This window comes from Daphnia pulex, chromosome 10 (genome assembly GCF_021134715.1).
Source record: "Daphnia pulex isolate KAP4 chromosome 10, ASM2113471v1".
Taxonomy (NCBI): Eukaryota; Metazoa; Arthropoda; class Branchiopoda; order Diplostraca; family Daphniidae; genus Daphnia; species Daphnia pulex.
In genome coordinates this window covers 2,764,062-2,780,942 of record NC_060026.1, presented here as the reverse complement: position 1 = coordinate 2,780,942, position 16,881 = coordinate 2,764,062, and the positions used below count along the sequence as shown (strand labels likewise).

Genomic DNA, 16,881 nt, shown 5'->3' with positions numbered 1-16,881 from the left:
CTCCGAGACAGAATTTGATGAGTAGCCAACTGTCCAATAGTTGGACCAAATCATCACAATAATTACAGTTAAATTGATATCCATTTCTGGGGCACCTATGCCAGCGAAGCGTCTGACTTCTTCACTTTCCTTCGGAGCTTTGACGTTACATTGGAAATCATTTAGAGGCCTAGGCTATATGGTTTACTTCCACCCGCCGTTTACGGACCTCTATATTGATATTGAGCATAGCTAGTAGCCTAAATCACAGTTGCTTGGCAACGTCCTTTCAGTATATTCGAGAAAGAATACTGAACGACGAGTCTGTTACACTAATCACTCTCTTTCACCCATAAAATATCTAAAACCTTTCTGAATATCTTCCCATTATTCGGTCGACTTGTTTATGTGGTGTTTGGTAGTTCTTTTCTGTATGTACACATGATCATTAATTTTTCAACGCGTTTTCAAAGATCATGATAACGGACGACTTGCTTCCACCCGGCGCCATCCGACCAGAAACGAACGACATTTCCAACAAGACTATGGGTCCTCCAATATTAGTAAGTGTATAGTTTTCTGGTAATTTCATATCATTTATCTCCGCCCTTGCAACTTCAACGTTTACTTGCGAATTGCCACAGTGAAATTCAATTGCAGAGGAATTGTTTCAAATTGCAGAAAGGGATCGAATTAATGTTATTCTGTTGTGCGTTATTGAGATTTAAAAAATAGAAATCTATTCAGGAAAAGTGTTTCTATGTGCACACGGAGAGTTGTCACGAACAGGAAAGGTTAGCCGTTGTTTGCGTAAGCAAAGTTTTCTTATCAAAATTCAGTGGAAACATAACAATATCTGAGATTGAGATTTTTGTTGGATTTTTAGATTGTAAATTCTCGGGTCTGATTCTCTGAAACGGGCTTTGTTGTCGCCAGGATAAAAAAAATTGATTACATTTTAAATTTTTTCGTAGAAAAGGATTCTTTAATTAAGTTTTTTTTTCTACATTTTATCTAGCGGGGTTAGACGGTTTTTTTACCCTAGCGACAATAGCGATGCAAAATGGCCGAAATTAATGCCATTTTCCCGCCTCGCAAAAATGTTATTCACTTGTTTCTCTTTTCCTCATTTTCAGTCTGAAGCCGGTCGTGGGACGTGCGTGTTTCCAGTTGAAGGGGTTGCGGCCCAGCAGAAAGTAAAATCCCGGACAAAGGTAAGATCAAAAGAATTTCATTTCTCTTGCAATCTGTTTTTTAAAAAACGATTTCTGTCCACCTACGTCAATGTGCGGTTGATTGTTGCATTGTTCAGGGGCCGGTATACGTAAGCAAACATTTCTCGGTATAACATGGACGTATCCAGACGGATCGGACAGTGTGCCACAAAGCTCGCAATAACCTGAAGCTCTGTTATAAACGAGCTTATAGCAACGAATGATCTCGGAATACATTGAAGTAGCTAAACAGCACCAGCGGGTGGGGGGGGGGGGATACTTAGTGTTGAATATCTGATAATATAAGCTTTAGATCTTTTTAATGAATCGCCAAATTATTTTTCAAAAGACGTACAACGAAAATTCCGCATCATAGATTGCAGATATTCAATTTCCTTCCTTCGTTTGATGCTTATCCTGTGTGACAGGATCGACTGATTGGCATGCGAAGCTCGTGCGTCATTTGCGAATAAAACTTTGGTAATATCAGCTATTAAAAAGTCAACTGCAAAGTACCAATTAAGAGTTTGAAAAGAAACGCAATAACAAGCTCTAAAAGCCACACTGTGCACGTGTGTTGTATCATCGTCCAACCCAAAAGTCTATTATCTGAAGAGATCCAATTACTGAATATCTTAAGGCTATACAATATGTTTTCCGAGCTGCGACAGCACGTCTTTACACACACACACACACAGCACACACACACAAAAGAAATGCTGTAGTGTCTCTCTCATATTGATCGCACAACATCCGGCAACTTGTGCACTTGCTCTCGTTTGTTATTCCAACTTGTTTTGTTTGTTTTGTTTTTTTGACATTTGTCTATTGTTTAAATGATTCAAGACGGTCATTTCTATGTCTCCTTCGATCGACGCCCTTCACCCGTCGAGACAACTTTGAAATTCTATTCTTCTGGCCGAAAGTCAGTTGAGATTGTTGGCTTGAATAATTTGGTGGTGGTGGCCATTGTCTTTGTGAAAAGTCTGACGTTCGAGTCATTCAAAATGACAACCAAACTAGCTCTCTCGAATTGATGTTTGAATTGGAATTACAATGGCATCTGCAACGTAGGGAACCACCGAGTGACGCATGAAGGTAACGTGGGAAAAGGGGGTAGTCGTTAATGATAATTTTACTTTTTAAATTTAAACTTCCGGTGACTTCCGGTGACGTTTTATCTAAATAACAGTCGAATCTCCCGGTCGGTACTTTTTTTTTAATATAAGGACCAGCTTTTATTGTTTTTTTCTTTTACGTACGTATGGGGATGACCTTCAGAACAATGGCCACAGGTGCTCTCTATTGTACCTCTCTCTATAAATAATTTACCGGTTCGCTCTGTGCCTGCGTCTCCATCATGTTCAGTGATTGGAATAAAAAAATATTTTTCAAGATTAACAGAAAAAAAGAAAAAAAAAAACAATTAGTTTGGAAGATTTGAGATCCAATCTTTTTTTATTTATTTATTAATCACGAGTCCTTAATTCGTTTTCCAGATAGCGCACACGTGTGTCGTGCGGAGAAAAAACGTGACGATCGATATATGCACGTCTCCTCATTTCTTTTTTAAGAAATTGAGTGGAACTTTTACTATGTGTTTATGCTCGCGTAACGTCGCGTGATGCCGACGGCACATGGCAACCGAGTTGTTATCTTATATAACATTGATATCCACGAGGATGGGGAACGTGAGATTTATTCCCGGTATTTCTCCGCGATCAAAAATATAATACTACACTTTGACGAATAGTTAATGTGTAGACGTTGTCCGGGCTAACTATATGGAAACGAAAACTTACTGCGGATATAGCACACGTTATACCTCGAAAGTTGTATTTTTTTTTTCAAATTCATAAAGCAATCGTTGCAGACGAACTTGAAATTTGAAATCCTTTTTTTCCCCCTCATCCAATCAAGATTTGACGGGCAGCTAAACTTGCAAAAGTCATCAAAGTCTGTACACAGTCGTTGGTGACATTTCGACGGGTCTTATTTGCATATTGATTTGAATGTGATATTCGTTTCGTGCAATAACCAACTTGACATTTGCCTGTAGACGATACTTGGTTTCCCCCTTGAAAAGGAAAGAATTGGGAAGTTGACTGGCCGTGAATGAAAAGCAATTATACTTGAATGTGCGCATTGAGTTGCTTATTTGTGGAATTCACACTTTGATATTGCGGTAGGGCGATTGTTCGGCGAGGATTCCACCGACGACGATTTCGGGCTGTCAGTGCGAAATGCATTTGTGCAAAAAAATGACGTCATCATCTGCTGCGAACCGTCCATTGGTGATTACATATTAATTATAACTGTAACAGCCTATTCCTGTCAGGTTTATTTGTATTCTGATTCTGCCAAATTTCATATAGGTGCAATAGGCGATCCTTGCTACCGTTCGTGCTCAGCAACCGAAGGCTTCTGATCGGATTACACGCTGTCCGATTTCATGTCCACTTCCAGTCACTACACTTCTATACTCGGCGGTATGCTACAAATGAAATAAAGGCGAAAAGCTACCACTTTATGTTCAGGATATCATACCCTGGACAAATTGGAATTTTCTGGAAAAAAAAATCCTGAATTTGAAAAACATTTCCGAGTTTAGAGGCCAATTGGAAAATATGGGCAACTGTAATACCCGTTGCGGTTTCTTTGCGCCGACAGCCGTGATGAAAAGGATAAAGGTCATTTCAAAAAATCCTGCGCTTCTGCGCTGCACACACGTGGACATCCCTACAGCTGTCGCCGCTATATAAGACCCTCCATCACTCAACATCTGACTTCAGTACGACGTTCAGAATTTAAACGTGGCCTCCCCGACCAAATAATTTATTGATTCAAATCGCAGATCCTGTTAGGAGCATGTCCATTTCAGCCGTCATCAGTGCTGGGATTCCCTACTGCATTGGGGTCTACCTTCTAATTTTCTGCGGGCGCGCCGGATCGCTGGCGATTAACGGGATCGAATGGGTGGACTACGAGTCGAATTCCTTCGATAATTCAGGAGCGGTGCTCGGGTTCCTGATGGGCATCCCCCAAGTCCAAGGCGAGAAGGAATCGTTTCTCAACAGCAGCGGAAGGTTCAACCCGGAAGAAAATCTCACCCTTCCTACGGTGGAATATTTTCTGATGCCCGTTTGGGTGTACTGGTCGGCCAGCGCTTATTTGCTCTTCATCAGCATCGCCGGACTGTTTATGAACATTGTCGTCGTCGTCATCATCCTCAACGACTCGCAGGTAATTGTCAAATTCCTTGAATTCTCAAAAATTATTACTCAACTGCCTCTATCTGTCGTTATGTAAAAGTAAGATGTTTTTTTTTGTATCTTTGTTGAATTGAAATTGAAATTGCATGGACGGTGTTCATTTACCTATGCCAAAGAGACAGGCAGATTGCCAGTAAGTTAATTACGTCTGCGTCTCATGTCTAAACGAAGGTTCAGATATCAAGGGAACTATTATGTGTGTCTCATTCTTGTTGATGAAATTACATCTTCCCCGTAAGCGTTTTCATACAATGACGCACGTCAAAGTCGAAAAAAATTCGGTAATTTACTTCAATTGCTGTCGAATTTGCCAGTCTCTTGGGTCTAAAATTTAAATTGGCCGCCAATTATTGCGCGAGTCGTCGTCGAAGCGGAATATGTTGCGCGTTATTTCCCGGCAAAAAATTTTGTTTCCAAATTTTACTTCGTCGTTTTTGAACATCTTGCGGTTTGGCGGATCGTGCCCAATCGATAATAGCAGCTGTAATATTCCCTCGAGCAGCAATACCCTGAAAAGTAGCAAAGTAATTTTTAAAAATAAAGTAAAATTATTATCCTTGTTTGTAAAGTGATACTGGTTTCCTAGATACCGCTAGACACTGTCATATTATTGTGTAATCAGAGAATGCAATGCACATGAATTTATTCGTTTAATATTTTTTATTATGACGCTAATGGCCGGTTGCCGTGTTACGCCAACATTATCCGCCGTGGTACAATTCGCAGAAGATGACACCCTTGAACTGGATGCTGCTCAACTTGGCTTGCTCCGACGGAGCCATCGCCGGTTTCGGGTAAATTTCTGTCCAAAGTTTCTTTTTTATATGATTCAACAATTTCATTTCTCTGGACGGAATAGGACGCCCATATCAGCCGCCGCCGCATTAAAGTTTACTTGGCCTTTCAGTCACGAATTATGTGTGGCTTACGCCATGATTATGTCAACTGCAGGTGATTTTGTGTGATGTAACGAAAAAATCAATCGATTTTCCCCCTAATTAATGAGGAGTTGTGTTCGTGTTATTGCAGGAATAGGATCAATCACCACTCTAACAGTATTGGCTTTATGGCGGTGTCAGCACGTCGTCTGGTGTCCTACCAATCGCAATGGCAACTTCACCGATCCAAACGGCCGACTGGACCGTCGTCAAGGAGCTCTCCTTTTGACATTCATCTGGACTTATACCCTGATCGTCACTTGCCCTCCGCTTTTCGGGTGGGGCCGTTACGATCGCGAAGCAGCTCACATCAGGTGCAAAGAGATGATTTTTTAATATTCAATTTCTTTTCATTTCTAATTATTGATTATCAAATGTTTTAGTTGCTCAGTCAACTGGGAATCGAAAATGGACAACAATCGCTCCTACATCCTCTACATGTTCGCCATGGGACTGTTTATTCCGCTGTTGGCCATCTTCGTCTCCTACATCAGCATTGTACTTTTCATCCACAAGGTAATAATGACAAGCGACGAAACAAGTTTTGAAAAGAATCGTAAATTTAATTGTCAACTGTTATGTAAAACAAAGGGCATAATAATGAAAGTTGCATAAGTTGTTGGGTTCGAAGTTAAGAAGAAGCACACTCGTTGCTTTGTCGCATCTTTACACAATTAAGTTTGGGGGGACCTATAAGCCTGAGACTCTCATTACTTTTTAAAGAAAGTCACCAAGATTCGTCGAAAGAAGCAAATCAAAAGTTTTCTCCAGACTTGTTATATTATTGCCGCCAGTAAAATGTCTGGCGCAAGTCGACCAATCCTCCACAGCCCAACAAGATTATGCCCCTTAAAATCTAATCATTATATTTCTTCATTTTAAATCGACAGACGAGCGAAATGAGGAGGAAGCTGAGGACGACTCTTCAGACGACGACGACTAACAACGCCCAACGACAGAGTCAACAGACCAGCAACAATAGCGACACGGTGGAGAAGCGAGTGACGTTCATGGTGGCCGTCATGATTGGAGCTTTTCTTACCGCTTGGACTCCCTACTCCATTATGGCACTCGTGGAAACGTTCATCGAAGACAATGTTACCCATGACTCGATTTCATCGGAAACCAAATTTTATGCCGGAACTATTTCACCAGCTGTAGCGACGGTCCCCTCCCTGTTCGCTAAGACGTCAGCTGTTCTCAATCCTCTTATCTACGGACTCCTCAATACCCAGGTAGGATCTGCGGATTAATAATCCCAATATAGAAATTCAAATCTATTTTTATTGAATTGAATGTGTACACAGTTCCGGACGGCTTGGGAGAAATTTTCGTCCAGGTTCCTGGGTCGAAAGAAACGCCATCAACGCAGCCAGATGGCGATGGGCGTTAGCCACAAACGTCGTCGAGATTACCTGAGGACATTACTCAATCGTCCTGGATCTGACGAGCCGGCCATTGTCCAGCACCCGTCAACAAAAGAAATGGCTTCCTCGCAAGGCGTTTCCGGCGTTGTGGTCAGCAACCTTGACATCCCACGGGCTCCGAACAATTCTTGCATAACCGTCAACGATGAATAGTGTCTGGCATGGTGTACCGTGGTGTCTGGAACGATTTGTGTATGGGACACCTGAATCAACCGTCTCGATTGTGTGGTATGTATGGTGTGCGACCTTTGCGAAAGATGTACAAATTATTCTTACCAATAGCTCCTTTTGGGCCACTAATAATCAAACATTTCCCAGCTCATAGACACATAGTCACATTTTACAGTTTTGTGTAAGCCTTCGTTATTTGGAAGGCAGTTTAAAGTTATTATGTGATGTTTATTGATTTGCAACTAGCCATTTTAATCTTTAATATGTACATGTATTGCAGCGTGTGATATTTGACAAGCTCAACTGTTTGTTATTATGTACAGATAAGTATATTGTACTCTCCTCTTATACTAAATTTAAAGTTAATTATGTGTCCTTTTCAGTGTGCAATGTGCATATCAAATCTTTCAATTTCTCTTCTGCAACAGCATTTAAGACATATTTACAATTTCACAGGTTATACAACATCTGATGTTTATATTGTGCATCATTACATATGAATTATGCTTCCCTCTATACGTACATGGATGTTGAGTGGAATAAAAAATAATGTAAAATTTAATTCCATCTGAGGAAAAGGAAATTGGAATAATGTAAAAAAAAGATGAAAAAGGGAGTTCAAAAATGTATTAAGAGCATTGGAATTTACTTCATGCTGGGTTCGGTTATTGAGTCGGAGAATGGCGTTGAACATCACGTAGAGTGGTCTGTACCCTTTTGATTCAATATTGCATTTCCTTCAAACGATTTATTTTTGGTCTGTTTTGCTATTTTCAGATACCGCCGAGACGGGATAGTGGTTTTTTTTTTCGCGTGGGCTGCTTATAGTTCTAATTTAATATTCCCTGCAGATTCTCTGTGTACGCAACAAGTTCTTGTTAGCTTAGGTCCACCGTGAAATGCACAAGAGAATCGGCATTCACCGATGTGCACAGCTCCGATTCAATCAACTTTCATCGTTCTATTTATGCTCATGACGTTTAATGCCCCCCTCCTTTCAATGATACGTGAAATTGGCTGCGATCAAGACTTACCAGCATACCAACCACCATCTTTTATCTGTAAATAGCCCTAGCACAGACACCGACAACGGTTAAGGAAACATTTTTAAATCTGATAGAGAAGCTAGATTACCTTTACATCTAAATAGTTTAGCTACACTAAAAACCAAAAAAAGGCTGACAGTTCCCTGGCATTCAATGAAGCAAATTCAGATTTATACTCACCGAATCCAACAGAAGCGTCACTGTAACAAGGGATGCTGTCTCGTTTGTATTCGTTATAGGCGAATCTGCATAATTGCTTTCCTGATCGATTGATTTTCTTGTCTCAGTAGTCGGTGGTATTTGGCTGAAATAGACCTTGGCCTGTTGGCGAACGTGCTTCATTTCGGAAGCGCAATAAATGTCAGCACCGATCGCTCACTTCTACTGCGTAATAATGCAATCACGTTTCCCATGAAAGGAAATTCAAATGCGGTGCTGGCTTTGAAAGGAAGAGTTAGAATGCCTTGGTTTGATTCTGGGGACTGTTACTCATTCTTTATTTAAATAATTATGTGTAGCGTAGTGCTTTTTCCAATCTTTCGACTTTCTTTGTTAACTCACGGACTATGGATCTTCGTTTTCACGTCCTGCGCAAGAGCAAATGGGTTATTCCAATAAAAAAACTCGGCACGACACGATTCGACACTATACGCCATTTTATCGTTGCATTTCTATACTCTAAAGAGTTATTTAAAAAAAAAAAAAAACTGCGCTTAAATAAGCTAAAAGGGTTTGTATTTGTTTTTAAATAACGCGCGTCGGCGTCGCTCCACACAAGGTTTCACGTGTCATTTATAAAATAGTAGTTCCCTGATTGTTAAGATCAATTTAAATTAATTACACGGCACGTCGATACCGAAAAAATCGCAATCTGGTCTCTGATGCTGCGTGACGATATAAAGAAAGTCTCAAACCCAAATCGCAATAACTAATCTTAATTATCCTGTCTCTTGGTTTTTGATTCTTCTTTCTGCACAAAAAGTCTACATTAAAAAGACAGTCTACCGGAACTGGAGCATCAATAAAGCTAAGAAGTCGTGTTGAAACTTGGCGTGATTTCACTGATTTGTTAATCATAGACATTCTATAGACTTGTCGCCTTGTCGGGTCGATTTCGAATCTGGTACGGATTATTCTTTATTCATTATTATAATACAATTACGTTTTAATAACTTTTAAAATTAGTCGACAAGCTGAACATTTTGTATTCACAGTCGGACTTTTTCCGCTTGGCTGATTGGCTCTTTGCAATTGCAGTTTGAAGAAAATGCGCCAGATGCGGACGTGTTTAATTGCAAAGCTGAAAATGGCAATGTTGTGGCTTGCGTGTTGCTTTCAAGATGGCTGCTGGCATTCATCGAGAAGCGACAGTAATTGCGAATTCCCTGAATAATGGACCATTGTCCTGGTTTGTAGAAAGAATTTCCGCTTAACGTATCATGTTTTTCCTATGCATACTAGTTAAAAAATGTAAAAGCCGAAATTTATTGTGTAGGTGCCAGTTAATGAGAAATCTTATGCTGTGTGCTAAATGTGAGACTAGCTTAGAAAATTAGTGATGTAATTATATTGATCAAATTTTTAACTGCAAGTCCATTGGTTTGAACTACATTGTTTTTAATGTTGGAAAAGGTTGCTATCTTCAGATTCTTTTGGAGCAATTGTAAAGTAATTCTGAGGGACTGCAACTGCATGGTCTCACTTAACTTCTGTCATTTTGCAATTTTGTAATGCCACATAAGATTTTGTTGCACAATAGTAATTGATTTTTTTTTTCAGTAGGATAAACAGCCTGCTTAAGTCGGGACTTCCTTCATTGCTGTCCAAATTCATTTTGTCACATGGAGAACTTCAGAACAATTAAAGTAATTACAAATTTGTTCAAGTTGCAACCAGCAGGCTACAGAAATAGTGAATTGATGACTGTGCTACTATACTTTGCTTCTCTGTTGCAGAATTTTCGGTTTAGTGTAGAAAGGGAATGTGGTTTACATGATTTCATGTCCATTGGTTTAAATTGATTGCACTACATTTTATGTTAGAAAAGCCTGTCAACTGTAGACTCCTTCATAACTTATCTAAAGTCTTTATGATGGATTCTGTCACATCCTTTCTTGATGGTAATTGATTTTTTCTCAAGTAGGACTCAGGTGAAGTCGGGACTTTCCCTGTTGCAGTTTGTTACATGCAGATGCAGAACTTCAAAACAATAGTAAATGTGTCAATCAAGTCTCTAGCTGTAAGGCTACATATTTAATTATTTGATGACTTGAGGGTCTTCCAATAGCTTATCCTTCAACTCTTTTTTAGAATTTTCAAAAAAAATTTACAATGGACCTGGTGAAGTCTGAGCTTCTTCATTGCATCCAATGTGAACACGGATTTGTTGCTGCCAGCTGGTGATAGGTGTTCCTCATGCCGGCTTGCTACCTGTACCAGTACCAGTTGTAGCTTACATCACATGCAGAAAAAGAGAACTTAAAGTAATTATGTTGGTAAACTTTTTTAAAGCAAGGCTACACATTTACTTTGTTGATGACTAGTTCTTTGCTTTATTTCTTTTGACTTCAGTTAAGACTCTTACATAAGCTTGCCAACTGTTGATTTCTTTGTTAAGTAATTCTGTTGGATTGCTTTGTTGAATGATATTTGTTTATTTTTAATTTTTATACAGCATTTCCATTGATACAAAAGATTAATTTCATTTTGGTTAAAGGTTTATGTTCCCATAGTTGCTGCTGTCCACTGTGGCATTCTGTTGCAGCCTTTGCTGGTGAAAGATTATTTGGTATCAAGTTTACCTGCGGCTGTTCCTTGGTGCCTGGATCGTGTACGGAAGTTGCAGCCAGTATTTTGTTAGATTTTTTTTATGTTTGCAGTTTACCATTTACATGTTAAGAAGGACAAAACAACAACAAAAATATGGGGAGATTTTAGGTCCAGCAAATAATAAACAGCTCTTTGCGTTGTGAAAGCAACGAGAATAAGGTGGGGGGGGGGAATAGATATTATTATTATAAAAGTAGTTGATGGTTATTATTCATTTATAGTCGGCTGATGCATGAAATAGGGATTTGATATAACCTATTAATCCAACACTTACATACAAATAAATTGTTTACCAATCCCATTTCCATAACACCTGAAAACTCAAAACCATTTATATGCCCTAACCCTGTATTTTGAGAGTTTGCACTATAAAACATTTGATTACAGTAAAACGAAATATATTTCTTTCAGTATATATATTAATAAACTATTTCAATAGGCAAAGCGTCTGGTTCAATACTTTTTCTTATTTAATGCTAGTTAAGCGAGCAATTCGCCACACAATGAGACAAACAGCGACGATTTATTTTTACAGAAATCTCCGTCGGTCAAGTTAAAAATGTTACTAATTGCAAAAACAAATCATCACTTTTTGTCTCATTTTGTGGCACATGACCTGCGCATTGCTTTGTTTTAAATCGCACATCTAGCAAAATTAGTCTACGGCCCCCAGATATAGATCTGGACCGGGAAGAAGAGAGAAGTACGAGGTTAGTTTTTCCGGGGAGATATAGTCATACTAAGCTTCCGGGCTAGACTCATGATCCTCCAAGAGTTTTCATCAGATCATGGGTCTTCCAAGTCCCCGTTCGACCAGAGCCCTCCCCTCCTCCTGGTTATCACAGCGGGTGAGTGACCACCGGCGGGCGTTGATTAGTGGTTAGTTAGGGAAACGGGGCCACAGAAAAGAAGGGAGCCCAGATATGCATTTGTAAATTAGCTAACTACACAATTTATCAGTCTTCAATTCCAGCAATCTCTCGTCAGTTTCAAAACAGCTATGACAGCAGAAAGGGATTAACCTGAAAGGAGAGTATATTTAGATAATTTGGTTATTTCTAACCATATTGTAGTGACAGAAAGCAATACCTCAAATCTATCAATATTACATTGTCCTAAATTAGAACTGAGTGGTGAACACCACATAATCTTGAGTAGCAGCATTTTCTCGCTGCTGCCCTCAAAATAGATAGCAGCAAAGAATTGGATCTGGCAATTGGCCAATTGACGAAGGCGAAGGATATCTTGAAGATTTACATTTTACAACAACTTGACAGGGAAAAGTTAATGTGAATATTACAAACATTAAAGAATACAGCTATTAAGAATAATTTTGATAAAATAACTACCTTGCAACAGAAATTATTTAGCTTCAGAAGACATAGGTAGCGTTGTTGGATTAGACCAGATTATTTCTATTGTCACGATGAGCACCTAGGGCTAGTTGGCCAGGTAGGCAGGTGCATGAAGACTTCAGCTGAATTATCTGAAAGTGAAAACATTTAGTAAAGAATGCGGTAAGAATCATTAGCTAAGGATTGTGAGATCTATTACTTATTAACAGTTAACTTATTATCCTATCTCCGTTGTTTAAAAAGTAACTTAAGAAAGTGACGACGTCTTATGTCATTGTCATGTCTGTCTGTGACTGACAACTGTGCAACTAACTTGAAATTCAAAATTCATTCATAGATGTCGCCAGTGTCGCCAATGTTGTTCTTTCATGGTGAACAGGTGAAACGAGTCGAAATGATCGAAACAAATTGTTGCTAATTTATAGTTTTATAATTATATTCCTGTGATTTCAATTACCAAATTGAACTACGTATCATATGTAAGTTTATCTTTACCTAGTTTTCTTATTTTTATACTGTTTTTACACCAACTTATTTCTTCAAATTCTAGATGCATACTGTGTCAGTCATTCCAACAAGTTTACTTAGTTCTCAGTCAATTTCCATCCATTAGATCTTATGTTTGAAGCACATATATAGTGGAATACAAATGTGCAGAAATAAGGTATTTTCCCATTAATGCTACCAGACCATTATAATTCAGATTTTCATGTAAAATAGGTATTCTTGAACCATTGGATCTTTTCTGAATCTCGCCATTTTGGTGGTGTAAACCCTGCCGCAGCATGTTTGATGTTATTTCTGTTTTACTTCTGTTTAGAAGGCAACCCAGCTAAGAGATAGGTACAGTTTTATTTCTCATAGGTAAATTTGTGTAAATTTGTAAATAACGTAGAGAATTTCCTTGTCCCATTTCTACTTAGAGTTTCAGAGACATGAAGAGTGTGAAGTGACCTGCCATGTATGTACCAGATCTGCTTGATGAAAGTCAAATGCCTAACTAAATTCATCACCCACATGACAAAGGTAAGCATCAATACCTCCTATTACACCGATACTGCAATACTTCATGACACTTTCTTAAGCATCAGGAAATTTATCTCAACATGTGGAGTAATGCTGTTGGTTGCTGTGAATTCCATTTTTACGGTTTTTCATCATGAGCATTTCAGTGTGCATCTTAGAAAAGGTAAAGATTGATATGCTTTATTCATTTTTATATTTTCATTAATGTAAAACATTTTTTTTTACAGAGCACGCAGTTTCTTTATGGAATCGTGTGGTCCTGGCAAGGAGATTCTTGTGCCAATGCTGACTTTTGTCCATGACGGAAGAGAGACTTCCATCAACGTTCTTCTCCATCCTTATCTTCGCGACGCACGCTCATCTAGCTTCACTGCTTCTTAGCACAATTTTTTTTACTTCACTGGCGACTTCGCGAGTTTCTGGACCACTTCGGTGATCGCTTCCGTCCGCTGTTACAAACCTGCAGTCACTCACAACGGGATAATGCTCAGGTACCCAACAATTGACTTATTTTCGTAGGTTATCTATTAATAGTCTAGTTGCGTTAGACTCTGTCTGTGTAATAGTTTCCAAATCTGGCCCTTCTTACGCGCAAACGAAGTTTTACTTGGACGTTTCTTTTTTCTAACGCTAGATGGCTTTTTGATAATTTGCAGCTGTCAAAACAGTCAGTTACTTTGCACTTAGTTATCTCTTTAAACATTTATCAGCAGTTATTTTGTTGAAATATTTGGTGATAACTGACGATTACTATTCCTGCAACAAAGCTCACTTGTTAGATTTTTAAAAATGTGTTATTTTTTTCTACTTCCGGTTTTCTCATTTCAGTCAGTAGTTCAGTTAATATTCACTCGACGTACAAAAGAACCACATATTCGTGATCCTCGTAAAATTTGTGGTAAAGTTCATGTTATCTTTTTTACGTACGCGTACTTCCGGTTTCGAAAATTTTCCTGAACTACTCAGGAAAATTCTCGATTTTGGCCAAATTTTGGATTTCGTTTAAATCACACCTAATCGACCCCAAATTTCATGGGGATCACGAATATGTGGTTTAATTTGATGACAGCCCAATGGTTGAGGAGCTGTGGTTACTTCCGGTATACTTCCGGAAAATTTTCAAAAAACAAGCAAGTGAGCTTTGTTCTGTTTACAGTTCTCAATATTACAAGCTTGATTTTAAGTTTTAAAAATTGCATCTTTAAATCTTTGAGCTAAAAAACCTGACTATTGTTTCTATCTGTACTATGTAACTTTTATTTGCATGTCACTAAATAAGAATTGTTTTCTCTTTATTCAGGTAATGCAGAGGAAACGTCGAGAAGATGGACACAACATCGCCGGTATCTCCAAAATGTCAGCGCGGATCATCATTTGTTATTGGTAATATGTTTGTGTTAGTTAACCCGTTGGCTGCCACGCCTTTGTTCTCCCCTAGCTCTTTAGCACGGGCCGTGCTGTTCGGTCTCGTGGTTTACATGCCGCGGGGTCGGACAGTCGCACCAGCCCCAGATTCGCCGAAAGGCCCCGTTAGGCAGTGCACCATAGGGACTTCCCCCTTGTCGATACGGTGATGGATTCTAGAGGCGTGCATTCCATCTTCTCCTGTCACCGTGTCAGCCCGGACTTGTCAGCAATGGCAAGTCCCACTTTGGTCATGGATCCTTCAGACGTGGCGCGTAGAGTAGTAGAGAGCAACCTACGGGTTGTATGGCGTGGCAGCTAACGGGTTAACTTAAGTGTATGTATATGTATGTGTGTATGTGACTGTAAAATGTGGTGGAATTGTGGGTGGAGGTGGGACAATAAAGCAATTCCTTTTGAAGTTTTTTGTTGTCTCTTGACACTTGTAACAAAATGGGAAAATTTATACGTTACATATAAGTTTTGGCAAGTGACTTGTTACATACTTCCAAGTACTTATTTCCATACTCGAAATTTCTATGAAGAATCCAACATTATCTGCAACTCTTTTATTACGCCAACTTAAGTTAAAAATGAATTAAAAAATTTAGAGTTAACACTAACCAATACGTTTCTTTCGTTACTTACCCTGAAAATAAGTTCGTCCAAGCACCAGAAATATGTCGTGTTAAGAGATTTCGTAGAAGATAGTTACCATTATAAAATTTATTTTCTCATTTCAGATCAACAACGATTCCCAGTCGCTAGTAACTATTGAGATATGACCAACAATTATGAACACAAGATAAATTAGAAATTTCGGCTCTGGTATGTAAAACCTCCCTGTAGTAAACTGGAGAAGCGAATGTAGTGATGTAACATTCAGGTGCTTTGGCGGTGTAGTAACTCTGGGCAGTGGAATACTTCGCAACTTCGGTGCAGTAGATCGAGTGCCATGGTTGTGTAGTACTTGGAAGCATCGGTATTGGAGCGGAGCCTCGGTATGGTAGCTGAGGGCAGCGTGGGTTGTAGTGCAACATGCGGACTCGTCGATGTAGTACTTGGGTGCCTTGATGTATTAGCTAGGTGTAGCAAGGTGCAGCTTAAGTTGTAGTGAAGTAAACTGGAGCCTCAGAATAGCATTTCGGTCCAACGTAGTACGAAGGAGCAACCGTGTGAAGTAATTCGGGGCAGAGCAGTACTTGGGCGCTTCGGTGTAGTTTTTGACCACGTTGTGGCGTAATAAGCTGGAGCCTCGGTGTAGTAACTGGGAACGGACTAAAAGGCTGGGGCAGCATACGCAGTGGTGTAGTACTCCGCTGCCTTGGTGGTGTAGTACTCCGCTGCCTTGGTGGTGTAGTACTCCGCTGCCTTGGTGGTGTAGTACTCCGCTGCCTTGGTGGTGTAGTACTCCGCTGCCTTGGTGGTGTAGTACTCCGCTGCCTTGGTGGTGTAGTACTCCGCTGCCTTGGTGGTGTAGTACTCCGCTGCCTTGGTGGTGTAGTACTCCGCTGCCTTGGTGGTGTAGTACTCCGCTGCCTTGGTGGTGTAGTACTCCGCTGCCTTGGTGGTGTAGTACTCCGCTGCCTTGGTGGTGTAGTACTCCGCTTCTTGGTGGTGTAACTCGAGGCAGAATTATACTTTGAGGCTTCGGTGTAGTAGTTCGGGACATCATAGGTTGTGGTGTAATACTCAGCGGCCTTGGTAGTGTAACATCCGGTTGTTGCGCATTGACAGTTTTACGTAATGATCTCCGTGACCTTCTGAACGACATACAAACTGGCCTTTCCTTCTGCAGGTTGACGTTGCTGGGGATGGGTCTGCAACAAACAATAATAAAATTAATACCAAATGGATGTTGCTTAAAAAAAATGGAATCACGATGTAGTACTAGGGCTCTTTGGTGATGCAGCTCGGGCAGCATAAATTGTAGTCTTGGTGGTGTAGTATTTGAGGACAACAACCAACAGCAGCACAACGCCATAATTGACTAGACAATAAATAATTTGAACATAAATATGCAATAATAACTGACAAAAAACAATAGAAATTAATACAAAAACACAAGTAACAGAATATTTACTTATGATTGCGATTTAGTGACAAATAGAGCACAGCAGTTGTTGCCGTGTCGGAGATCCTCACTCAACTGATTTCAAACGCCTTTTCTCTCTCCTTTTATACGACTTTTTCTCACCCTGACCCCACTCTTAAGCCTTG

At 39.7% G+C, this 16,881-nt stretch overlaps 2 protein-coding genes and 4 long non-coding RNA genes across 7 annotated transcripts; 4 read left to right on the top strand and 2 right to left on the bottom strand.

The window, feature by feature from the left end:
* Window positions 1-455: 455 nt before the first annotated feature.
* Window positions 456-3,621, top strand: LOC124205383. Its single transcript, XM_046602808.1, has 4 exons — window positions 456-542; window positions 1,116-1,193; window positions 3,383-3,487; window positions 3,532-3,621. The coding sequence occupies exons 1-4, from the start codon at window positions 456-458 to the stop codon at window positions 3,619-3,621; spliced, it is 360 nt and encodes a 119-aa protein (XP_046458764.1).
* Window positions 3,551-8,047, top strand: LOC124205196 (pinopsin-like). The gene is made up of 9 exons (XM_046602564.1): window positions 3,551-3,682; window positions 3,805-3,984; window positions 4,048-4,436; window positions 5,192-5,259; window positions 5,325-5,416; window positions 5,495-5,717; window positions 5,787-5,919; window positions 6,294-6,638; window positions 6,711-8,047. The coding sequence occupies exons 3-9, from the start codon at window positions 4,062-4,064 to the stop codon at window positions 6,981-6,983; spliced, it is 1,509 nt and encodes a 502-aa protein (XP_046458520.1). The 5' UTR covers window positions 3,551-3,682; window positions 3,805-3,984; window positions 4,048-4,061; the 3' UTR covers window positions 6,984-8,047.
* A 1,297-nt stretch (window positions 8,048-9,344) lies between these two features.
* On the top strand, window positions 9,345-11,306 carry LOC124205194. Of its 2 annotated transcripts, none has more exons than XR_006879236.1 (5): window positions 9,345-9,455; window positions 9,827-9,912; window positions 10,191-10,286; window positions 10,358-10,538; window positions 10,764-11,306. It is a non-coding gene; the product is annotated as an uncharacterized LOC124205194 (long non-coding RNA). The 2 variants fall into 2 exon arrangements; XR_006879235.1 differs by having other exon boundaries at window positions 9,350-9,455; window positions 10,358-10,530.
* A 17-nt stretch (window positions 11,307-11,323) lies between these two features.
* Window positions 11,324-12,545, bottom strand: LOC124205195. The gene is made up of 4 exons (XR_006879237.1): window positions 12,431-12,545; window positions 12,226-12,362; window positions 11,966-12,145; window positions 11,324-11,898 (listed from the first exon to the last, which is right to left on the bottom strand). It is a non-coding gene; the product is annotated as an uncharacterized LOC124205195 (long non-coding RNA).
* A 297-nt stretch (window positions 12,546-12,842) lies between these two features.
* On the top strand, window positions 12,843-13,201 carry LOC124205193. Its single transcript, XR_006879234.1, has 3 exons — window positions 12,843-12,895; window positions 12,952-13,074; window positions 13,155-13,201. It is a non-coding gene; the product is annotated as an uncharacterized LOC124205193 (long non-coding RNA).
* Window positions 13,202-15,372: 2,171 nt separating this feature from the next.
* On the bottom strand, window positions 15,373-16,856 carry LOC124205192. The gene is made up of 3 exons (XR_006879233.1): window positions 16,745-16,856; window positions 16,553-16,651; window positions 15,373-16,481 (listed from the first exon to the last, which is right to left on the bottom strand). It is a non-coding gene; the product is annotated as an uncharacterized LOC124205192 (long non-coding RNA).
* Window positions 16,857-16,881: the final 25 nt, after the last annotated feature.

Bases quoted from the DNA above. Each gene is read 5' to 3' on its own strand.
- LOC124205383 (XM_046602808.1), top strand. From the start codon at position 456: ATGATAACGGACGACTTGCTTCCACCCGGCGCCATCCGACCAGAAACG. The intron at 1,194-3,382 runs GTAAGATCAAAA...ATATTGCGGTAG, and splicing joins AAGTAAAATCCCGGACAAAG to GGCGATTGTTCGGCGAGGAT. The intron at 3,488-3,531 runs GTGATTACATAT...TATTCCTGTCAG, and splicing joins CTGCTGCGAACCGTCCATTG to GTTTATTTGTATTCTGATTC.
- LOC124205196 (XM_046602564.1), top strand. From the start codon at position 4,062: ATGTCCATTTCAGCCGTCATCAGTGCTGGGATTCCCTACTGCATTGGG. The intron at 4,437-5,191 runs GTAATTGTCAAA...TACAATTCGCAG, and splicing joins TCATCCTCAACGACTCGCAG to AAGATGACACCCTTGAACTG. The intron at 5,718-5,786 runs GTGCAAAGAGAT...CAAATGTTTTAG, and splicing joins CGCGAAGCAGCTCACATCAG to TTGCTCAGTCAACTGGGAAT.